The 21,028-nt window shown below is 41.3% G+C and overlaps 1 protein-coding gene across 2 annotated transcripts; it reads right to left on the reverse strand.

Annotated features, from left to right (window-relative positions):
- Window positions 1–2,869: 2,869 nt before the first annotated feature.
- RRAGC (Ras related GTP binding C) lies at window positions 2,870–17,963 on the reverse strand. 2 transcript variants are annotated; one of them, XM_086379893.1, is made up of 7 exons: window positions 17,615–17,963; window positions 15,678–15,881; window positions 14,524–14,723; window positions 11,920–12,034; window positions 10,266–10,408; window positions 8,399–8,547; window positions 2,870–4,415 (listed from the first exon to the last, which is right to left on the reverse strand). In XM_086379893.1, exons 1-7 carry the CDS (start codon window positions 17,849–17,851, stop codon window positions 4,264–4,266), a joined length of 1,200 nt encoding a protein of 399 aa, XP_086236019.1. In that variant the 5' UTR covers window positions 17,852–17,963; the 3' UTR covers window positions 2,870–4,263. The 2 variants fall into 2 exon arrangements, with proteins under 2 accessions (XP_086236019.1, XP_086236026.1); XM_086379900.1 differs by lacking the exon at window positions 17,615–17,963 and adding an exon at window positions 17,025–17,205.
- Between the last annotated feature and the right edge of the window lie 3,065 nt (window positions 17,964–21,028).

The raw sequence follows: 21,028 nt of genomic DNA on the forward strand, positions 1-21,028 counted from the left end.
TACAGGCAATTGAGAAACTTTCAGAACAGAGCCAACTTCTGGGAGCCTGAAAGCTTGAGTTTAAATGATACAACACCGCCACCTAGAGGTCAAGCAATGAGGAACTGGACACTGCAGCCAAACGGGTAAAAAGCTTGACAAGCTTACCGCCCAGCCAGGAAAAGCATCATTGCCTTCACGTCAAAGCTGCAATGAGAGACATTTAAATGAGTCTGGGTTTTCCTCAACATATGGGATATTGGAGAAATCCTACAGAGTAGAAAATATGCTTCCCCCATCACAACCTACAAAGACAGGTGCTGAGCAAGTCACCAAAAAAGAGGGCAGAGAACAAACCCACCCATGGTGCTAGGGAGGCTCAGTGGTTAGAGGGCTTTTATAGAAGTTAGGACATTTAAGCTGACCTTGGTAGGATGAACAGAATTTCTATATGCCAAGGGAAGCAGATTTCGAGCTGAAGGACCAGCATGAACTACTAATTATGAAAATATACAAGATTTACTCATCACCAGTTCATTATAGGTTATATTAAGCCACTTGGAAAATGGAATAAAAAATCATATTTCCAATTCCACAGAAAACATTCCAGTAAAATGTCCTTCTGTGTACTTATTTAACATGCTGTCATGCCTGTCTGCAGCCCAATGAACTACAGCCCACCAGGCTCCTCTGTCATGGGATTCTCCAGGCAAAAATATCAGAGAGGGTGGGCATTTCCTCCTCGAGAGGATCTTCCCAACCTAGGGACTGAACCTGAGTCTCCTGGACTGGCAGGCAGGTTGTTTACCACTGAGCCACCTGTGAAGCCCATGCTCTTGAAAAGGCATTTCTTAAAACAATCAAACTTAGGAACATAAACCAAGGTAATCAGACTTCTTTACTGCAGGTCTTCTCAAAGAATTTAGTATTTTACTGTACACAGTAAATCTCCGAGAACTACAGAATGTGGTTTCCAAACTTCACAGAATTTGTTTTCTGCACAATTTTCCATGAGCAAACCCTCCCTCCCTGTGAAGGAAGTGAGGTAAAGTGATGGTTGAAGGATGCAGGTTCTAGAATCAAACTGCATGGACTCCACCGCTACACCTCCACAGGCCTGTTTCCCCACCTGCAAATAGAACTAGAGGCCCTAGCTCACCAGGTACTGTGAAGATAACGAGGTAATACACACAAACACCTGAAATAATTAGTAGTTGCTGCCCCTTCATGTCCCTCCCGCCACGCTCTTCACGGCTAGACCCTCTGCTCCATAGGACCAGTTTGAGCACTACTAATGGAAATGCACTCCAGCTTTGCCCAGCTGCTGCCTACAGTCCCTTGGAAGACTCTGTTCCTTCAAGGTCTCTGGGAAACAAAGGAGGAATGTTTCAAGTTACTTTGGTAGCTTAGATGAAAAATAACAATATTCACTAATTAACCTCTTCTGGATATAACTCTAAGAGCTGTCAGCATTTGCAAAACAAAACAGGACCGATACAGAACCTTAACAAAGCCCACGAATCACACACATTAAGCTTGTGACAATCATAATTTTATCTTTCAAGTCATTTGTTTCTGTGTGTACACACAGAATCCTAAATGTAGGAGGAAAGTATATACAATTCCAAATACCTTGAACATTCGGTTATTGAGACATTATTACATAAGTGTGTCTGTGTACATATATGCACATGTATGTATGAATGTGTGTGAACAGGAGAGGCAGTGTTATGTGAAACAGTTCCAACACCCTGCTGCAAAAGATGATCAAGGTATTCTTCCACCATGTCTGCCAGCTCTCTGAGGTAGTCTGGTGCATATAAACATCCATGCAGATACAAAACATTTCAGGCAAATCCTTTTCTGACTTTTGTTTCCTTTTTCCTGAGTCCGTTTCACCATTTTCCACTTTTTCTCCTTATCACTCCCTGAATTTATAACTTCCCACAGTAGTAGAAAAAAAAATTTTATGGGCACCCATGTCCCTCTTGAGGCATTATCTCCATTGGGTCAACAGGAGCCTGAGGCTGGAGATGCAGGCAGGCAGCACAGGGCTGCCAGGTCTGGAGCACAGGCGCCCCTTCGGCTCTAACTAGCTCTGTGACTGAGCTGCTACCTGGCTTGCCCCGAACAGCAGAGTACACACCTGTTGCTCTGGCGTAGTTATTAACGACATCCCTTTCACTCTCAACAGTACCCTGGATTTAAAGTTACAATGGTCATGCCATCTATTACCCTAGACAGGGCTCTTTACTCCTCTGGATTTCAGTCTCCATAATTTGAAAATGGTATAGGATTAGATAGTACTTTAAGGGCTTTTTGTTTTAACTTGTTTTTGTGATTTCCATTTTTTTTAAATAGCCCAATCACAAAATTAAAGATCTTTCAACCTCTACCTCCCTCCCTCCTAATATACATATTTTCCCCAACCAGTTGAGATCCAACCTAACTGTATAAGCAGAAGAGACATTTAAGGGTCAATAATGAGTATCTCAGAAACTGGAAGAAATGAAAACTAAACTGCAATCAATACATATTTTGTAAAATGTGTTCTACTTAACTCATTCCTTTACACGCTTCCTGGCTTAGATATCGTACATCAATTATGTGAGGCCCTGGATAGTCCCCACCATGAACCACCACAAAAAGACTACAACCAAAAGACCCATTTCTACCTATGTTTAGATCTCCTAAACAGAAATGGGTGAGAGAGAGATGCCTGGACACAAGGCATGGAATTCCTGCACCAGGACAGAAGTTTAAGTCCTGAAACATACAGTATCTTAACCATATGAGGCAGCAAAAGAAGAAATGTATAATAAAATCAGAGTGGGAAGAGCCAATGTTTCGTTGCCCCAACCCTCCATATCTTATGCAAATAAAAAACTGATTCTGGAGTAAATACATTTATTGATACCCATTTTATATAGTTCAATGAAATAACCTATAAATATAAAAGCATTTTTCTTTTGGATATCACCATGGTCCATGTAAATACTCAACAGTCAGAATCACCTGCAGGAAGCACTCAAGTCACACAGTTGGGTTTACAGACCTGAATACACACACTTCATTAACAGTGGCACTTATGTACTCAAGTGGTCCAGTGGCTTCGGATATATGACAACTGGGCGTGTGGAGTAAAAGTAACGTATAAGTTTAAGTCAGTGGAAAGGGTATCAACTTTCAACAAACAACAACCAATTATAAATCAATATCCTGGGTGAAGAAAGTACCACAGTTGACACCGGGTGTCTGGACACTGGAGACGAAGCACGTTCACCGACACGTCGTGGTGCCGTACGCTCTTCAAGCCCCAGGGCAGTCCACCAGTGCCTCCGGGTCATTCAGGGTCAACAACACAGCACTTCTTAAAAGACTCTCACCAGCTGAGAAAAAAGGTATGTGGAGACTGCTATCAAGTTTAAAGAAAAATGAGCTAAATATTTCAATGACATGATGAGTTTTCCTCCTAAGAGGAGGAAGAGATTGTGGGGAAAACAACTTTTTTAATTCCCTTTTTTTTTTTTCAAAACAGTGATCAGAATCATTTATCAAATGCGAGGGAAGGAACCCAGGTATCTGGTATCCAAAACACAGGTGCAAAAATCTTCTGTCTCAAAGTTTGTTCCTCAACACTTCTGAGGGAACGAACACAGCAGCCACTGTTGGAGACTTGCTCTCGACTTTATGCAGCATAAAATTTTCTCATTTCTTCAGAAACAAATACAGGAATGTCCTTTCTTGCTGCAGTCAGACCACGTGTCTTCCGAGTTAGCAAGCAAATGCGTTTAGAAGGTCTGAGGTGTGCAAGGTCCAAAACTGAAATCTGAGAGGCAGTGTTAGAACTTAAGCGAGGCAGGATTTTTAGAGACTACTCAAATGAAAATCTAAGTGAAGCATATAAAAATTCAGTTCTTTCTATTATTTTCAACTGGTATTTGATGGAGACATCCCCTGGTAAGGACGGGTTAAGGGCTGTTATCTCCAGGTCCAAGATGTCCCAACTACTTAAAGTAGGGCCCCCAAGAGGAGAAAGACACACACTTCTGTGGTCTCTGGAATTCTTTTTTGCCTTTTTTTTTTTTTTTAAAGAAATAGTAGCTTCAGTTGCACACCACTGGCTGAAGGTGTTTGCATCCAAATGAGAAACTCTACCCCTTGTCTCTAGTGGGACAGGCACCAGGTTCCCACAAGCGGCAACTCCTATGTCCTGTAGCACATGGCACCTGACCCTGGAGTGAAGAATAAGCTGGCACAGAGCCCCGATTGCTGGCGTCCAGGCTAGATGGCGTTTCGTGGCGTGCCGTTGTGTGTCAACGCTTTCAGGCTGGGGGCACTGGTCTGGTGACTACAGCTCCTGTGAGAAGTCACACCCACCTCAAAAACCTCATGAATGGCTTTTCGGAAACAATGGAAGTTATAGTCTATTAAACCTGCAGGAGAGAAAAAGGAAGATCAGGCACCCTGAATGTCAACTATCTGTTAGGAAACATTTGGTGACGGAAAGAAATAATTGGTATGTATTTTAAAACATATATCCAATTGAGAAATTCTCTACAATGGAAGCATGATAAAGCATATGCCCAAGTTGTTAACACTGATTACCTCTGGGCCTGGGAATGAAGAGAGTAAATAAAAAAGCAATTAGGAAGACAAATTTGCTAAGAAAATTTACAATGAACTCTAAAGTGAAAGTAAAATACTTTCGATACATCAAGTTTTTCCTTTTACAAGTCTCTGGGGCAGGCAAAGAAAAGCTGAAGGAAACAGTTGGAACAAGAGTTGTGCAAACTGCTTAGTAGAGCCATGGGGATGGGAGGGATCAGGAAGGCCCCTAGGGCAGAGCCTCAGGAAGCCAGCTCCCCCACCTCAGAGGGGAAGGAGGGCAACTCTGTCCTTTTCTGCTTATGAACTGGCTTCCAAATCAGATTTTAGTCAAAGGGTTCCTTGCAGGTGCGTATGGACATATGACCAATTCCGGCCACCAAGAAAAGTGCAAGTGTGTAAGACCTGCATGGAGTCTCCTTAAAAGGAAGACCTCCCTGTTCCTCCCCCAATCCTCCTTAGTGCCCAGAATTTGAGGGAGATTGCTGGAGATCCAGAAGTCCTTCCACATCACGAGAAGAACCTGAAACTAGTAGCCAGTACTGAGAACAGCAGAGCTGAAAGAGAAGCACTGGTCCTCGAGGACACCGGGACAGAAAGACAACAAACCAAGAAACAAACCGAAGCGACTACAGATGCGGAAGCAGCCCAAAGGTGGAAGGGTCAAGTGCAAGGCAAAAGCAGCCAAGAAAACTGCAGGGCACAGACAAGACTCTGAGGATACGGGCAAGATTTAAATAGGCAGGAAAGAGGAGCAAAATCACAAGAAAATAGCAGGGCGTTTGCACTGAGAACACAGCACACAGGTGAAGACAGGAAAGAAGCTGGTCTGACTGGAGATGGGAGCAGACAATTCTTGGGAGAAGTACTGGGAATGGCGGCTGAAGAAGCAGGTTAGAGTCAAAATAAGGAGTTCCTTCAGATTCAGAGAAAAATAAAGGTTTTGATAACTTCAACTACATTAAAACTGAGTTCTCCACAAATGGTAAAATTAAACTGACAATCAAGGAAGCCTGAACAATGTGTGGATATGTGATGATGATATGAAATCATTGTTAATTTTTTTTTCTTTTAACATCTATTAATGGTAATACCATTACGCTTTAAAAACAGCACTACTGCTTAGAGATACCTGCTGGAATCTCTATAAGACAAAATGATTTGATGTCAGAGATTTGCTTCAAAATCACCCAATAGGAGAAAAGGTACAGAGATGAAATAAAAATGGCTATGATTTTGATAGTTGTTCAATCTGGGTGATAGATACGAAGGGCTTCCTTACATTATTTTCTCTCCTCTTTTATGTGTGACACTTTCCACAACAAAGCATTAAAAAAAAAAATGAAGATATACAGGAAACAAGACTGACCATGTGTTCATGACTGTGAAAGCAGGGACAGGTACATGGAATCGCTGAGCTGCTCAACTTTTGTGTTTACTTGAAAATTTCCAGGAACCAAAAGTTTTTAAAAATTTTTAAAGATTAGAATGGAAAAAGATAAGAAACTCCTAAGAGGCACAAAAAAGATAAAAGCATAGGAACAAATAAATTACTAGAGAAGCCTAAACAGACATGAAAGAGCACCTGCAATAAAAAAGATGCTTGCTCCAACCAGTAATTAGAGAAATAAAAACGAGACCCTAATGAGACATCATTTCGCACCTACCAGACTGACAACAACTGAACAATCTGACATCATCAAACATTAGCAAGGACATGAAGTGACAGAAACTCCCACAAAGCTCTGTCTGGGGTGAAAACGATAAAGCCACTTTGGAGAGCAATTCAATAATGCCTAATAAAACTGACATGAACTTGAGCAGGGGACATGACCTTGGGAAAATTTTGGGAGATGGTGAGGGATACACAGGCCTGGGGGGCTGCAGTCCATGGAGTCACAAAGAGTCGGACTGGGCAACTGACTGAACAACAACAATAAAACTGAACACATATGCCCTCCATAAATTCCACTCCTAAATACTTCCTATTCTAGAGAAATTCTCCCTATGTGCAAAGGCAAACTTGTTCATTAATTTCTTGCAAAACTATTTGTAATCTTAAAAATCATCTAAACATACAGTAAAAAGAATATAAACTGTGATATACACACTCCACAGTGACAAAGAATGAACTGAAGCAACATGCTATTAATATGGATAAACCTCAAAACCAATCTTGAATGAAGAGAAACAAGCAAGCTGCAGAAGATGACTTACATTTTGACATGGTTTACACAAAGATATATAACACCCTATATAGTTTAAGGAAAGATAAGAAGTAAAGACTAATTCAGACACAGGAAAAAGAAAACACTACATTCAACAGAGCACAAGAGAGGGTTTCAACTGAGAAATACACAAAAGACAAATATGTATTGGTCATGTTTCAGATCTTAAGCTCAAAGGGGAATATATACATTTTTGTTTTATCAAAAAAACTTTGTATATCTAAAATATTTCATTAATATAAGCATCAGTGAAATATTAACTCATTCAATATTAATTAATATCACAAACCCAGACAGAAGAGAAGGAACTTGTTGCATGAGTAACAGAGCTACTACAGACCCTTGAGTAGTTAAATAACACGATGAAAGGAATATTCTGAAAACTAGTCTGCCTTGAGAATAAAGGACGATACAGACTGAGCCCTCAATATATATGTTGAATGCAGCACCTTAGGCCTGGATGGGTGAGGACTTGGACTGGAGATACCAACAGTGGAAATGGATAGGACACCCTAGAAAGTTCCACAAGAAAATGTTAAAGAGTTGGTGAAGATTCAATGAAAACCACAGAAAAGAATGGGAAAAGGAGAACAAAGAATACCCTCTGTGAGATGCTGTGCAAGGGCCTCGGAAGCAATTACACCACACGATTACCAGACTGCACACAGCTAAGTGTGGACACCAGGAAAATGGCATAACTAGTAACAGAAGTAGAGTAGCCATGAGTCACGAAACGGGAAAATATTCATCGGTTTTTGACATCATGGAAAGATAAATATTTAAGTAAAGATGCCTTACTAACAGCTTCAAATATGGAATGGAAACAGGCCCAAGTCAGAGCTGGAGAGGTGAATTTTTCCGTCAACTACACAGAGATTAACTGAAGTCATAGATGTGATGTGCTGACCAGAAGAATAAGTGAAGAAGTGAGCCAGAAGCCGCGGCTCTGAAGGGCACTCAGAACTGAGAAAAAGAAAAATTAGAAGAAACAGGTGGTCAGAGAAACAGACACACAAAAAAACCCAAAGAGCTCTGCTTTGGGAAAGCAGAGAGAAGAGGGCGTGAAGGAGGATGGGATGACACGGTCACATGCTTGGGAAGGCTGAAGAGGAAAGGCCACCAAATGTGGCAAGAAGGTGACCCGGTGACGTCTCAAACCACCTCAGGAGACTGGTGCAGGTGGAAGCCAAATGCAGGCAGACAGGTAACAGAAGGATGTGAAATCAGAGGCTGGAATAAAAAATGTGATTTAAAAACAAAAGACCAAAAGAAGGCAGGAGAAAGCATGGACTGTACATGGAGGGAAAGGCACAGAAGTAGTTGAAAACGTCATGCAAGTGAAAGTGTTAGTCCCTCAGTCATGTCCAATTCTTTGTGACCCCACAGACTGTAGTCTGCAAGGCTCCTCTGTCCATGGAATTCTCCAGGCAAGAATACTAGAGTGGGTTGCCACGCCCTTCTCCAGGGGATCAAACCAACTGGTAAATCCTCTAACACTGCAACAATGTTTTCTCTTGTTTTCCAGAACCTAAGAAATTATGACAAAGACCTTTATATAAAGACAGTTTTTAAAATGTCATTACCTTTTCTTTCAAAACTTTCTTCCCTAAGGATGCAAACCAGTGCCAAAAATTTAGTCACCTCCTTTAAATACAGGACAGTTGTGTTATTCAGCTTGATGATGGCCATGGACTCTTTGTCATAAGCACTTCCACTTCCATCTTCCTTTAGCCTGTTTTAAAACAAAGTATTGTTCATTATAGGTTTCCCAACTCGGCATTCTGTCACATTTGCACAACAAGTCTTTCTACCCAGTTTCCTAAATGTCTTTTGAGAAAAAAGGCTGGCTCGACCACAGTGGAACAGAAGCTGTGTTTAGCTGTGGGTGCCCAGCCCCTGCTGCATAATCATTCCATGTGCTCACACCACCTTGTTGACCTAGGAAGCATGGAAGACAGCAGACTTCTAATTTTTACTTCACACTAATCAGTGCTGACACCCTCCGCAAATAAAGAAGGACCTGAAATATGAAAACTGTGAGTAGGGAAAAAGGAGTAAGTACAAAAACTAAAGTAAATACGGTCTATCAAAGATACTGTGGAATCCTGATGCCTGCAAAGTGAGCCTTACAGGGTCTGAAAGCTATTTCATTTATCAGATTAGATTGTCAGAATTACATGGAGTCCCCCTTCAAAAAACACAAATCAAGAGCCAAGTAAGCAACAAACTGAACTTCAATAAAGCATACCAAGTTTCACACACGGGTTAATAATAATGAAGTAATGGCTGTTTCTTTTCTTTTTTATAATATACTTTATCATGTGTAATATAGTTTACAATGTGTCTTATACTGAAAATAAAATTTACAACTAAATTTGATTCTTTAATTATAAAAAATACACTCTATTCATCTCTTTTTAAAACTAGGAACAGGAACATGAAACTTTTCTGCATGACCTACAGACAAAATTACTTCTTCTCTGGGGAAAGAATAAAAACAAAGGCAAGCATGTAGTCACAAAACTGACAGGAATAGAAAACAAGAATAGACAGGTAAAGAAGAGCTAAGACAAATGCATTCCCTACCCCGAGGCAGCTAGAGAAAGACACTGACAAGTGAGGCAGAAAGACCAAGGTGCCAGGTAGGGACAGAGAGATGAAAGAGGGATTTAGACTAGGTGGAACACAGAGGAACAACAGATCAAGGACAGAGGCATCAAAAAGCAAAGGTAATGTCAGAGCATCAAAAAGCAAAGGTAATGTCAGAGCATCAGGACAGTGCTTGGGAGGGCTGACATTAATATACAAGATGAACCATCACTATTAGAGGCGCAGAGGTCACTGGCTTTTGAAATAATTATTAGTAAATCCACCAAGGTTTTCACTTGTCTTCTGGACTATTCTACAAAACCATTTCTTTACAAATTTCTGTATAAAGTGTGGTGAATTTAAATAAAAGAAGAGTTTATATTTTAGAGACTTCTTAGAAACTGAGACGTGTAGGTCAAACATTCCTTGTTTCTGTGCTCTCTGAAAGATTAAGGACTCCTCAGTTCCACAGAGCCTAAATCAAATTAGGAACCAGTACATACTCTTGTTATTCAGTGTTTTCAATAAATTAGTCTAGTTTATTGATCTAACAGTAGTGAGAAGTCGCAGTAGTGAGAAGACACAGTATAAACCCCCCAAATTAAAGCAGGTGAAACTTTCACTGATAATTAAGTCTGGCACTAGTCACACCTTTTCAACTGCTCTTGTCCATCCACTCGGAAAGAGTAAGACCCAGCAGTCCACTCACAGAGAAATTATGCTCCAAACTGAAGCACTATGGTCAGTTCTACTTCATACAGTACTTGCTAGATGCCTCAGAAATTAATCCCCCTAACAAGTCAAACTGGTGGTTTTCCACTTGTCTGAGATCTTACAAAAATATATACAAACACAACTTACCCATATATACAAGACACATCAATTACAACATCAATCATGTCACAGCAAAGTTCATATGACTGCATATCCACAGGAGAACTGTCTGTTGCAATGTAGATTTTGCTGACAACATCGAAGAGAAAAGCTTTTTCAATACCTGAATTCTTAAAAAAAAACAAAGTCAAGTGTTCATTTTTTAAAGAATCACAATTTGTAAACTTATCAAAGATCCTGAATCATTAACATCCAAGAACATTTTTAACAATACAACCCAATACCAAGAGTAAACAGTACTTTGTTTAGGAGACACTTTTCTTATCCAAAGAAGAAAAGTCAAAATGTTTCTCTGCTCTTGATTTACTGACATAATAGCACACTCAAATTTGTTCTTCTTTCGTCCTCTTTACTTAAATGAATTATTTTCTAAGATACCACCATAAAACAAACAAAATCCTCCTAAAATCAAGCCATGCTACATTTCTGATGATCCTTTTCTTGACAATAATCAATCTCTGATTCAAATGATCCTGCTACCAGAAAGGTTTGATGTGGCACTCAGCAAACAATGTTTCACATCAACATCCAGCATAGTGCAAAAGCCTAAAGAACTGGGGATCACTACACACTGAGTCCTTCAAAGCAGTGTTTGGAAAACACAGTCGCTGAATGCTAAACTGATGGGAAGAATATCCTTTTTAATTAAGCTGAATCCTCAAAATAAGAAATGTGAAATATGACACTGAGATTACAGTTAACAAGGATCAATTTTTCAATGTGACCTTCAATAAAGCAGAGATTAAACTGAGTCTAATTCCCAACACCCAGTATATCCCACTTTCTACTCTTCCTTCAGGAAAAGAGATCACAAAGATATTTTTAATTAAGAAAAGCATAAGAAAATTTTTCATCAGAGCCTTTTAAGACAAAAAAAGTATTAAGGAAAATTTCAGAAAATAACTCAAACCATGTTTTAAATGTTTCTATTATTTATTAAATTAAAAGACGCTTACTCCTTGGAAGGAAAGTTATAACCAACCTAGATAGCATATTGAAAAGCAGAGACATTACTTTGCCAACAAAGGTTCATCTAGTCAAGGCTATGGTTTTTCCTGTGGTCATGTATGGATGTGAGAGTTGGACTGTGAAGAAGGCTGAGCACCGAAGAATTGATGCTTTTGAAGTGTGGTGTTGGAGAAGACTCTCGAGAGTCCCTTGGACTGCAAGCAGATCCAACCAGTCCATTCTGAAGGAGATCAGCCCTGGGATTTCTTTGGAAGGAATGATGCTAAAGTTGAAACTCCAGTACTTTGGCCACCTCATGTGAAGAGTTGGCTCATTGGAAAAGACTCTGATGCTGGGAGGGATTGGGGGCAGGAGGAGAAGGGGATGACAGAGGATGAGATGGCTGGATGGCATCACTGATTCGATGGACGTGAGTCTGAGTGAACTCTGGGAGTTGGTGATGGACAGGGAGGCCTGGCATGCTGCGATTCATGGGGTTCCAAAGAGTCGGACACGACTGAGCGACTGATCTGATCTGATTATTTATTTAATATTTAACTGTGTTGTCTTTAAATCTGACTCAGATTAATTCAAGGCATTTTTTGGAGAATTTGATAATACAAATATATTCAACAAAAACCAGAAACAACACTGAATTAAATAGCACACTTACTGATATAAAGATATTTAATAGGTTTTCCAAGGTCGGTAGCTGTGGGATAAGTTTCTGCACCACCTTACTAAAGGCTTCAAATATTGAATGGTCATAGATACTAGTCAAATAAAAGCTGAAAGACACAACACAGTTTGATTAATTTGAAAAATATCTTAAAAGTCCAACAACAATTATCACAATACATAAAATTTTAAGTTTCTTCACATTTCATTTCAGTAAGTTCAAATAAAGCCTACTTTGTGCACCATCTCCCTCACTCAAGATGACAAAAGCAATTTCCCCACCTGGCTTATAGCTCTCCATCCCTTTAATACATTTACACAGAGGGCAACTGAGGTAGTACTAGGAAAACATTTTCAGATGCGGAAACCTGAACATTCACCTAAGTCCGTGCAATCTGATCCAAAAAGCTTGGTTTCTTAAGCCCACAACTGACAAAAAAACCAAGAGAAAGCTCAGAGTAGATAGGTGACATTTATTGACATTTATTAAATAAGAATACAATACAGGTTTCTAATAAAATGTTACCTCCTCAGAAAGTTCCTTTCTGATCCCACCTAAAATGGTAGTCCTGTGCCCTTTGCTTTCAACCTCTTCCCCCTTTGTTTTTCTGCATAGCACTGATGAGTACTTAAAATTACACTATACGTTTATTTATGTGCCTTTGAGCTGTCTCATTCATCAGAACGTAAGCTCCATGAGAATAAAGGCTGTCAGCCTTGCTCAGAGCTGCGTGCCCACTGCCCTGTAGAGTATCCGTGAATATTTGTTGAGTAAACAAATGAATAAAACTGGCACTTAGAATTTATGTAAATAACATGCTAAGGAAGATGAGAGCAGGAGCTCGAGAGAGAAGGGACAGCTATCTGGAGACCTAAAAGGATACACAAAGAAGTAAATTTGTAGATTTAACAAAACACATACTTGAGAGAGAGGCTTTTAACAATTTAAACAGTGTGGTCAACTGTACCCGCTTTTTCACTCATGAAGTATACTCTTAGTTACACAGCTCTATCCATTATGTAATTACAAACACAGATAACAAAGTCAGAGACACAGAACTGTTTATATCACACTTTTTATCAAAATTCAAAGATACTTTCAAAGACTACACCTAAGAACCTAACTTAGATGGGGCTCTAATCTAGATGTTAGAACAATGGAAGAGGTAAGACCAAGATTACCCCCCACAGGCACGAAGGTAAAGGAATATTTTAGGTTAGCAATGTAAGAAGGTCCTGCAGGAACTGTGAGGTTTGGAGATGGGTGGCGACAGGAAGAACCTCCCAAGGCACAGGGCATTCTAGGAAGCTGAGTTTCTGGAAACTGGAAATTAAAAGAACCTCATCCATAGGTCTGTTAGTAATTAATAAAAGTTTAATGCTGTTAACAAGGCCCAGGGCCCCACAGAGAACTGGAGAAAGGGATAGTGTGTACCACTGAGGTGGGTGCTCTGGAAAGGGACAGACATGGTGCTAAGAGGATCAGAAGTGTTCTTATGGGTCCTGGAGAACACAGGACAATCATGGCTTAAAACCCATCATTCATTGCAGAAAAATAAGACTGAGGAATTTTATTGGAAGATACTTTCACTTTCTCCTACAAATACTGCTGAATTCTTTTAAAAGCATGAATTACTTGTACATATTTTAATCCAGGCTAAAGGTCAATGGGACTTGTCTATGTGGTTTCTTAGGAGAGTAACAGAAAGATCTTATAGCCGGAGGCCCTAGGGAATATTAGGGTAAGGATGGGGGTTGGCTTGAGCCTAGAGGGAAGTCATTATAACAGACCAAGGATAAGGAAATAGCTACGGTTGTCTCTCTGCTGCTTCCCCTTTAAGTTGTTTGTACCATCAAAAGAACATTTTCTTGGGTACTTTTTATTACTCATTTCTACCTAAACCATAAAAAAGGATGCAGAAAATAATTCTCACATATTTTTAAAATACAAGCATACAAACCACTGAGTTTATCTAGTAGGTGTTCTTTAATATTAATTTTGCAATGAGAATTATGAATCAGCAGTTCTTTAACTTGATAGCAACCCTAAGCAGATTTAATGGATACAATCACTTCACCCAATTTTTAGAGGTTTATAAAAGCATAAAGTGTTTTAAAAAACATAAACAAGAAACATTAGAATCCAAACTTAAAATGTGCCCTCTTTAAAAGGCCCCTCCTACTGAGAGAGATACTGTGAAAGATCAAGCTACAGAGTTCTACAACAAATGTGAGATTCCTCAAACTGAGGTAAGGAGAGGGGAAAAAAAAAAAAAAAAACCAAGAGGGGGGAATCCCAAAGCAGATTTAATGCCATGAGGAAACAGCCTGACTCCAGTCTCTTGAGATGAATTTGTAAACACACCTACAGAAACAGACCTCGCCTGACTTCAACCTCTGGGAAAATGCAAAAAAGCAGGGGAAGTAACTTCTCAGTAACATTAGGCTCCCAAAACTGTTTGAATTCAACAGAAATCAAAAACATTACACATTTGGGAAGGGTATACCAGTAACAGAGAGCTACGTGTTTGTAATGACAGAGATGGGAATACATTTACACACTTTTCAGGGCTCCCATATCAAACACACAGGTTGTTACCTAAGGTGGAGTTTTTCTAGCCCAGCATCTGCAAGGTCATCATTGGCCCTTTGATGAATGTCCCTCTGTGTTTCTATTTTGTGATCATCAGACAGACCATCAACTTTGTGAATAAAAACCTCAAAATTCATGTCTGGGTTAACTTTGTAGGCTTTAGAAACAGTAATGTGAAGTCTTGTTAAAGCCTCCATGTAGTCATCCTGTAAGTCAGAACAAAATATTTTTTAAAAAGAAATCTTATGTTAGGAAAGCCTCAAACCACCTCTTTCCCCAACCACAGAATATATATTACCCTAATCATTCATAAGTATTCAAACAACTACATTAACTTATACGACTAAATAGATCTTCAATGTCTCTTGTTAAGAATTCAACTACCAAGTTAATGCTTGTAATTTTTAATACTGATAAGAAAAGGAAATGGAAAATGGACACTTATTCCCAATAAAAAATTTTTTAAGTAATCCCAGCTCTGCCATTTATTAGATGTGTGACTTTAAGCAGGTTGCTTAAATTCTGTGATCTCAGTTTACTCAGCCATAGAATTGTAATTACAATACCTACCTTACAGCACTGTGACGAAGAAATCAAATTAGGTCATATGTATGAACGCACTCATAACAGAGTCTGTACCTCAGAACTCATTCCTAGCTAATGCTTAAGCTTAGAAAAAAAATTAAGATTCTTAAGGATAAAGACATGTCCCATTTATCTGAGTGTCTGCCACATGCTAAGCCCTCAATAAGTGCTAGCTGAGCTAAACTGAATTTGGACAACTAAAGAAACTATTCATTTAATATTTACTGACTCAGTTCTCACATTCCTCATTACAGGCACACTGATAAGACTTTTTCAGTGGGTGACATTACAACAGTTAATAAAAATACAGCAGTATCTACTATTAACAAAAATGGAACACTGCTCATTAACTAGAACTCAGAGATATAAACCCTATCTCCTAGTCATGTCATATTCTGTCCCTGCACAAAGGCATGCCTGCTCCTAAAGCACCTCTGCAGGTACATCTCTCAGTTAGGAAATCTAGTGGCAAAGAAACAAGCTGCAAGAAGCACATGACAAGATAAACAACTTTTCTTTGTTCCTACATGTTTTGCCTTCAGAGAAGAAAAGTAAACATCATCATTTCCAACTACCTGTGCATCAATGACATATATCAATGCTCCTGTTCCCCTGAAGATCATCTCGTAGTCAAAAGTTGGGTCAAAAAAGTCCATTTGCCCAGGAAAATCCCATATTTGGAAATTCACAAAGGAGCTATTAGAAATGTCATCTTTGTAAATCTTGTTGGTACTTTCCAAAAAGAGAGTCTCATTGGGTGACATTTTATGAAACACCACCTGTTAAAATAAAAAAAGACAATTTAATGACTATTCCACTTTTTATTTAAAATAAGTACAAAAACTCCACCTGGAATTAACATAAAGAATGTGACCCTACAGCAAAAATTTTAAAAGAGATGAAAAGTGAATGGTGTATCCATTGGTACTCACTCTCCTCTAACTTGTAACACAACAGAAAACACCAAATTACTAAAACCAAATCACCCAGAAAAGCTAAAACTTTTCTATTTTCTCTGTCTGTATACAATACTAGCAGTAGCAATGTCTCTCCTCAGTTTTTTTTCCTCCCCATTGTATAAATTCAGCCAAAATCTGCTCTAAGATTATGAAAATTTATAGCTAAAGTTTAAAAAGTTTTGTTCATTGAAAATTTATCAGAATGCCCACATCAGGTTCTAACGAATAATCAGAAAAGAAACAGACTGGACCCTGTCCTTCATGGGTTTGCAGTCTTGTGGAAGAAATAAAACAAAAGCAAATTATACCAAATAGGAAAAGGCATATTGGTAGAGAAGGAATATTTGTGAGGAGGGGAAGAATGGGACTTGACAAGGAAAAGACAGTTCCCATGGAAAAAAAAAGGTAAACGCAATTGTTAAGAATCACAATTATCACAATCCACACAATTCCAACACACAAGGAATTTCCCTCTCTCTACTCGCTGGATGAGAAAAATGGATAGTTATTCCTGAGGTTTAGACGGTGAGTAACACTATAACGAATCAAAACCAGTTTGCTAAAAACCTGCCATCAGCGTACTCCGATTTTGCTGTAACGGTGAAAAGATAATAAAACACAGTAATCCCGTAAATTTGGAAGGCTACTTTTTAAAATCATCATGTCTACAGAATATCACGCAGAGATTTATTTTGGAGAGATCTTTGCCACAGAATGAAAAGAGCAAAAAGCCAGGTATCTGGCATTTTATCACCAGCTCACCTTGTGTTTAAGAGGAATGGCTGATGGAGGTCGTCAACCCTGCCTCTATTCTCCCTTACTAAAAAAGCGAATAGCCCTCCATCCTCTCCTGCCATTTCCCAAGTGAAAGCACACGTACAAAGGTCTGTAAATATTCTCCAGGTCTCAAGACTTTTGGAGCCACACACACACAGAAGGGAAATCACTACTAATTATACTCACCGGACTAAAAGTACTAAAACTGGTGGAAGAACAGCCCCCATTCCCACTAAGGAATGTCACAGTGAAGTCTCCTTCGTACTAGTAACAAGAGCAGGCATTACAAAGGCCAAGGAGTTAGTCACAACTCTTTCTGACGCTGCTCCCTGGGGCTCACCTGGGAAGCCCTGCAAACTCAGGTCACCTGAAGTAAGAGGCACACACACAACCGCGGTCGGGGAGGGAGTGTGGGAAAGTTCTCCGAGTTAGAACCGGGGAGCAAGTCTCAGTTTCGTGAATGGCACGGGGGCTGGGTCCCAGGAAGTGAGGTCCCAGGAGGTGAGGCCACGGGCACCTGCCTCGCTCCGGCCACTCGGGGAGCGCGGGGATCCACTCGGCCTCGGCTGACCTGGGCGTGGACTCCGAGATCGGGGTCCCGGCGCGGACCGCGCCCGGGCTCTGCTTCCCAGAGGAGAAGAGAAAGCGCGCTGGGACAATCCAGCCGGCCACCTCAGCCGCCGCCCTCCTCAGGGCCTCCCCTCCCGGCTGGCCCCCGGCGCCCCCGGGGAGGAGAGGGAGGGGGAGGGGCAGAGGGCCCGAACGGCCCCACTCACCTTCTGGATGGAGGACTTGCCGCTGCGCCGGAGGCCCATGAGCAGAATCCTCGGCTTGGAGCTGTCAGCGCCCCCCGGGCCACAGCCTCCTCCGGCCCCCGCCCCAACCCCGCCGCCCGCGGCTGCCGCCTCCTCTTCCTCCTCCTCCACGCCGTAGCCGAAATCCTTTGGGAACGAATCCGCCGCGCCGTAACTGCCGGCGAGGGGCGTCTCCTCCGCCCCGTACTGCAGGGACATGGTGCTGGAGCCGCCGCCGCCCGCGCCCTGACAGGCCAGGCCAGGCCAAGCCAGGCCGCCGCCTCCCCAGTCCGCCGCCGCCGCCGCCGCCCCCGGCAGCCGCCGCCGCTGTGAGGCCCGCCCCCCGGCGCCCGGCTATCATAGGCTCCCCGCCCGAGCCCAGCCCCTCATTGGTCGCCTGAGCTGCCACTCGGGAGCAGCAAGGTAGGTGGTGCCCGTCACGTGCCCGGAATCACCTGACTCGGAGCCGTGGAGGGGGGAGGAGGAGTCACGAGGAGGGTGGCCAGGCCGAGCCCTCTGCCCTCCGCCCCAGCCCGCACTTCGGTCCGACTCAGCCACGCGCCTTGCTGCTCACCGTTCTCCTGCCTTCCTCGGGACTCCAGAGGCCAACGCAATGAGTGACGCTCTCTGGGCACTTGGGAGAATTGATTGTCCTCCTCCTACTATTGTGCTTGCCCAACCAATACTTACTGATGCCCGCGAAGTCCTGGGGCACAAGGGGCACAAAACTGGAACTACCTTGGATCCTGCCTGCCCTCAAGTTGCCCCAAGGTTAATGGAAATCGGACCTCTGAGTAAGTAGCTTCTGTATGAGATAGGAAGTGGGAAGGTCAGAGGTGCAGATAAAAATGCTCGGCAAGGGTGGGTGAAAGCATCTCTAAGGAGCTGGCGTCTGAACAGGTCTGGAAGGATGGCATTGGTTGGGATGTTCAAAGGTAGAGAGGAGAAGCTAGCCAGAGTGAGGGCAAAACCTCAAACAAGGCAGAGTCATCGGTGAGATAGTTTGTTCTAGCAGGTAGCTGGACCCTGATGGGAAAGCAAATGCCAGCAAGCTAGAATGTTTTACCCTCTTTCTTCAGCAAATCACTGACAATGAATACTGCTACTGTTTCACACTTACCAGGATCTGACTCCTCTTTCCTCCCCACCCAGTATCTATTTCTTTAGTAATTCCATCACCCCGTGGAACATTGCATCTTGTGCGATCTCCTTCAGATCAGAGACCAAAGGAATTAATAATGAAAGCTGACCAGAACAAATGCTTGTCACCAAAATATGGGAAAACTAGAAGAATTTTACTCTTCACAGGGAGGCTTTAGAATTGGAAATTTAACCAAAAAAGGTCCTTCTCTTAACGGGGACATGGGTGGTGGTACTGATCTTTCAAGGAAACTTTCTTGATTATGAAGGGAAAGCAGGTATGCAAATCTAGAAGTTGGTTTTGTCTGAATCTTGAAGTTAAAGCTAGGACATCCTTAGAGGTCATCTAGTGCAACCTCTCACCTAAAAAGAATCCACTGTATAGCGTTTCTGACGCTGCATGAAAGACTTGCAGCATACATTTCAGTAAAGCCCAGGGAAGAGAGCTCACTATCTCAATAGGCAAACAATTCCACTGTAGTAAAATTTGGCATAGAAGTCTCTTATTCAGGCCAAAAATCACACTCCTTGGAGCTTATACACCACAATCTATTAGCAGTGGTCATCTTTTTTATGACAGCACCTCAGATATTGGATTACAGTCTTCATTACCCAGTCTTCTGTTCCACATTAAACATACTTTAGCCAGGCCTTCTACTGTAATGTCCAATAGCACTTTGTGTGATCACAGAAATGTTCCACATCTATACTGCTCAACATAGTAGCCAGTGTGGATTGAGCACTTAAATTGCTTTTAGTGTGACTCAGGAACTGAATTTTTAATTTTACTTGCCAGATATGGCTAGCGGCCACCATGTTGGACAATACAGCTTTGTGGTTTCAAATGTACTCTCCACATTTATATGCAGTTGAGCTTGTCAACATCCATCAAATGTCTGACACCTACAGTAAAGACAAGTAGAGCCTTCAGGGTGATTGTTTAGCACCTGGACAGTATTTCTGTTAATGCTTTCCAGAATGGAATTTTTTTTAAAAATGTACAGACTATAAGTGGTTCACACTAACAGTCACTGGAACCAGTACTTTGTCAGCAATCCCTAAGTGCCTAAACTTGTGCAGCTGCATTTTTAACCTCAATGTAAGACTTGATATTTCAGCTTTTTCATTTAGGCCGTGAAGTTTAGGCACTCCCAAGTTGTGAATCATTTTCAAGCTCATCTCAATATAGTCTACCAACCAGCCTCTCCAACTCTGTGGCAATTAGAGAATTAGCATTACTACCATCTGACCCATATGTAGTCCTTTACAATTTGCAAGGTACTTTTTACATCCATTATATTTAATTTAATCCTTAGAACACCTTGTGAGATAGGCAAGATATGAAATCTACATTTTACAGATAAGGCAGCTGGAACAGCAGGAACTGAACAGATCGGATCCTTTTTTTACTCCATTGAGCATCATGTACACTGTCTTCATCCAGATCCTTGATAGAAATGTTGAAGAGGACCTGCAGAGGCCAGGCTCACCCTGAATTCTTACATAGCACTGACTGATACAGCAGTGTAAGCATGTCAGTTCCCCCCAAGAGTCTGATTATCCAACTCACAGGTTGCCTTTTTTCAAAAGGATGGTACAGGAGACAATCATCTGATTTACATAAATATTAATACCAGTCTCATTAGGGAAAAAAGCAAATAAGGGTTGGCTGCCAGAAAAAATTTCTACTTGCCTGTCCACAAAGGGACTATGACACCAACTGCTTAAAGAAGCCATGTCTCCCTCTCTTCCAAAACCCCCCAGGAGGCCATGTTTTATTATCATCGTTCTTAGCACATCCTATCCCACATTGTGATTATATACATGTCTTATAGTTAACTTCAAGTCATTCGTCTTTATAATACTCAGCCCACTGCTGTCCCTGTAGGAGGCACTCAAACTGGTAAAAGATAAACCAATTCAAGTAAATGTTCTTCCAGCCATATCTGATTCCCCTACAAAAACAAACCTGTGACTGGAAGAGACAGACCACTGCCACATTCCTGCCACTGTGACTGATTAAGATGCCCTTATAATTGGCTTGGTCACAGCTTCCAGCAGGTGCTGAGGCTTCTGCTAGTTAAAAACCAGCTTTCATTGTATGGTTTTCTCTGTGTGTTTTGACCAAAAAATAAGGACATTTCTGTAACACTGGGGACAAAGTACATGAGATAGGGCTACTTCTTAATAATGCTAATCAATCAATAAGGAAAAGAAGTGAAGAGTAACACAAAAACATCTGACTGTAGGTCTTCC

Source organism: Bos grunniens, chromosome 3 (assembly GCF_055505025.1).
Source record: "Bos grunniens cultivar Pamir isolate PY7600 chromosome 3, Bosgru_T2T1.0, whole genome shotgun sequence".
NCBI classification, from domain to species: domain Eukaryota; kingdom Metazoa; phylum Chordata; class Mammalia; order Artiodactyla; family Bovidae; genus Bos; species Bos grunniens.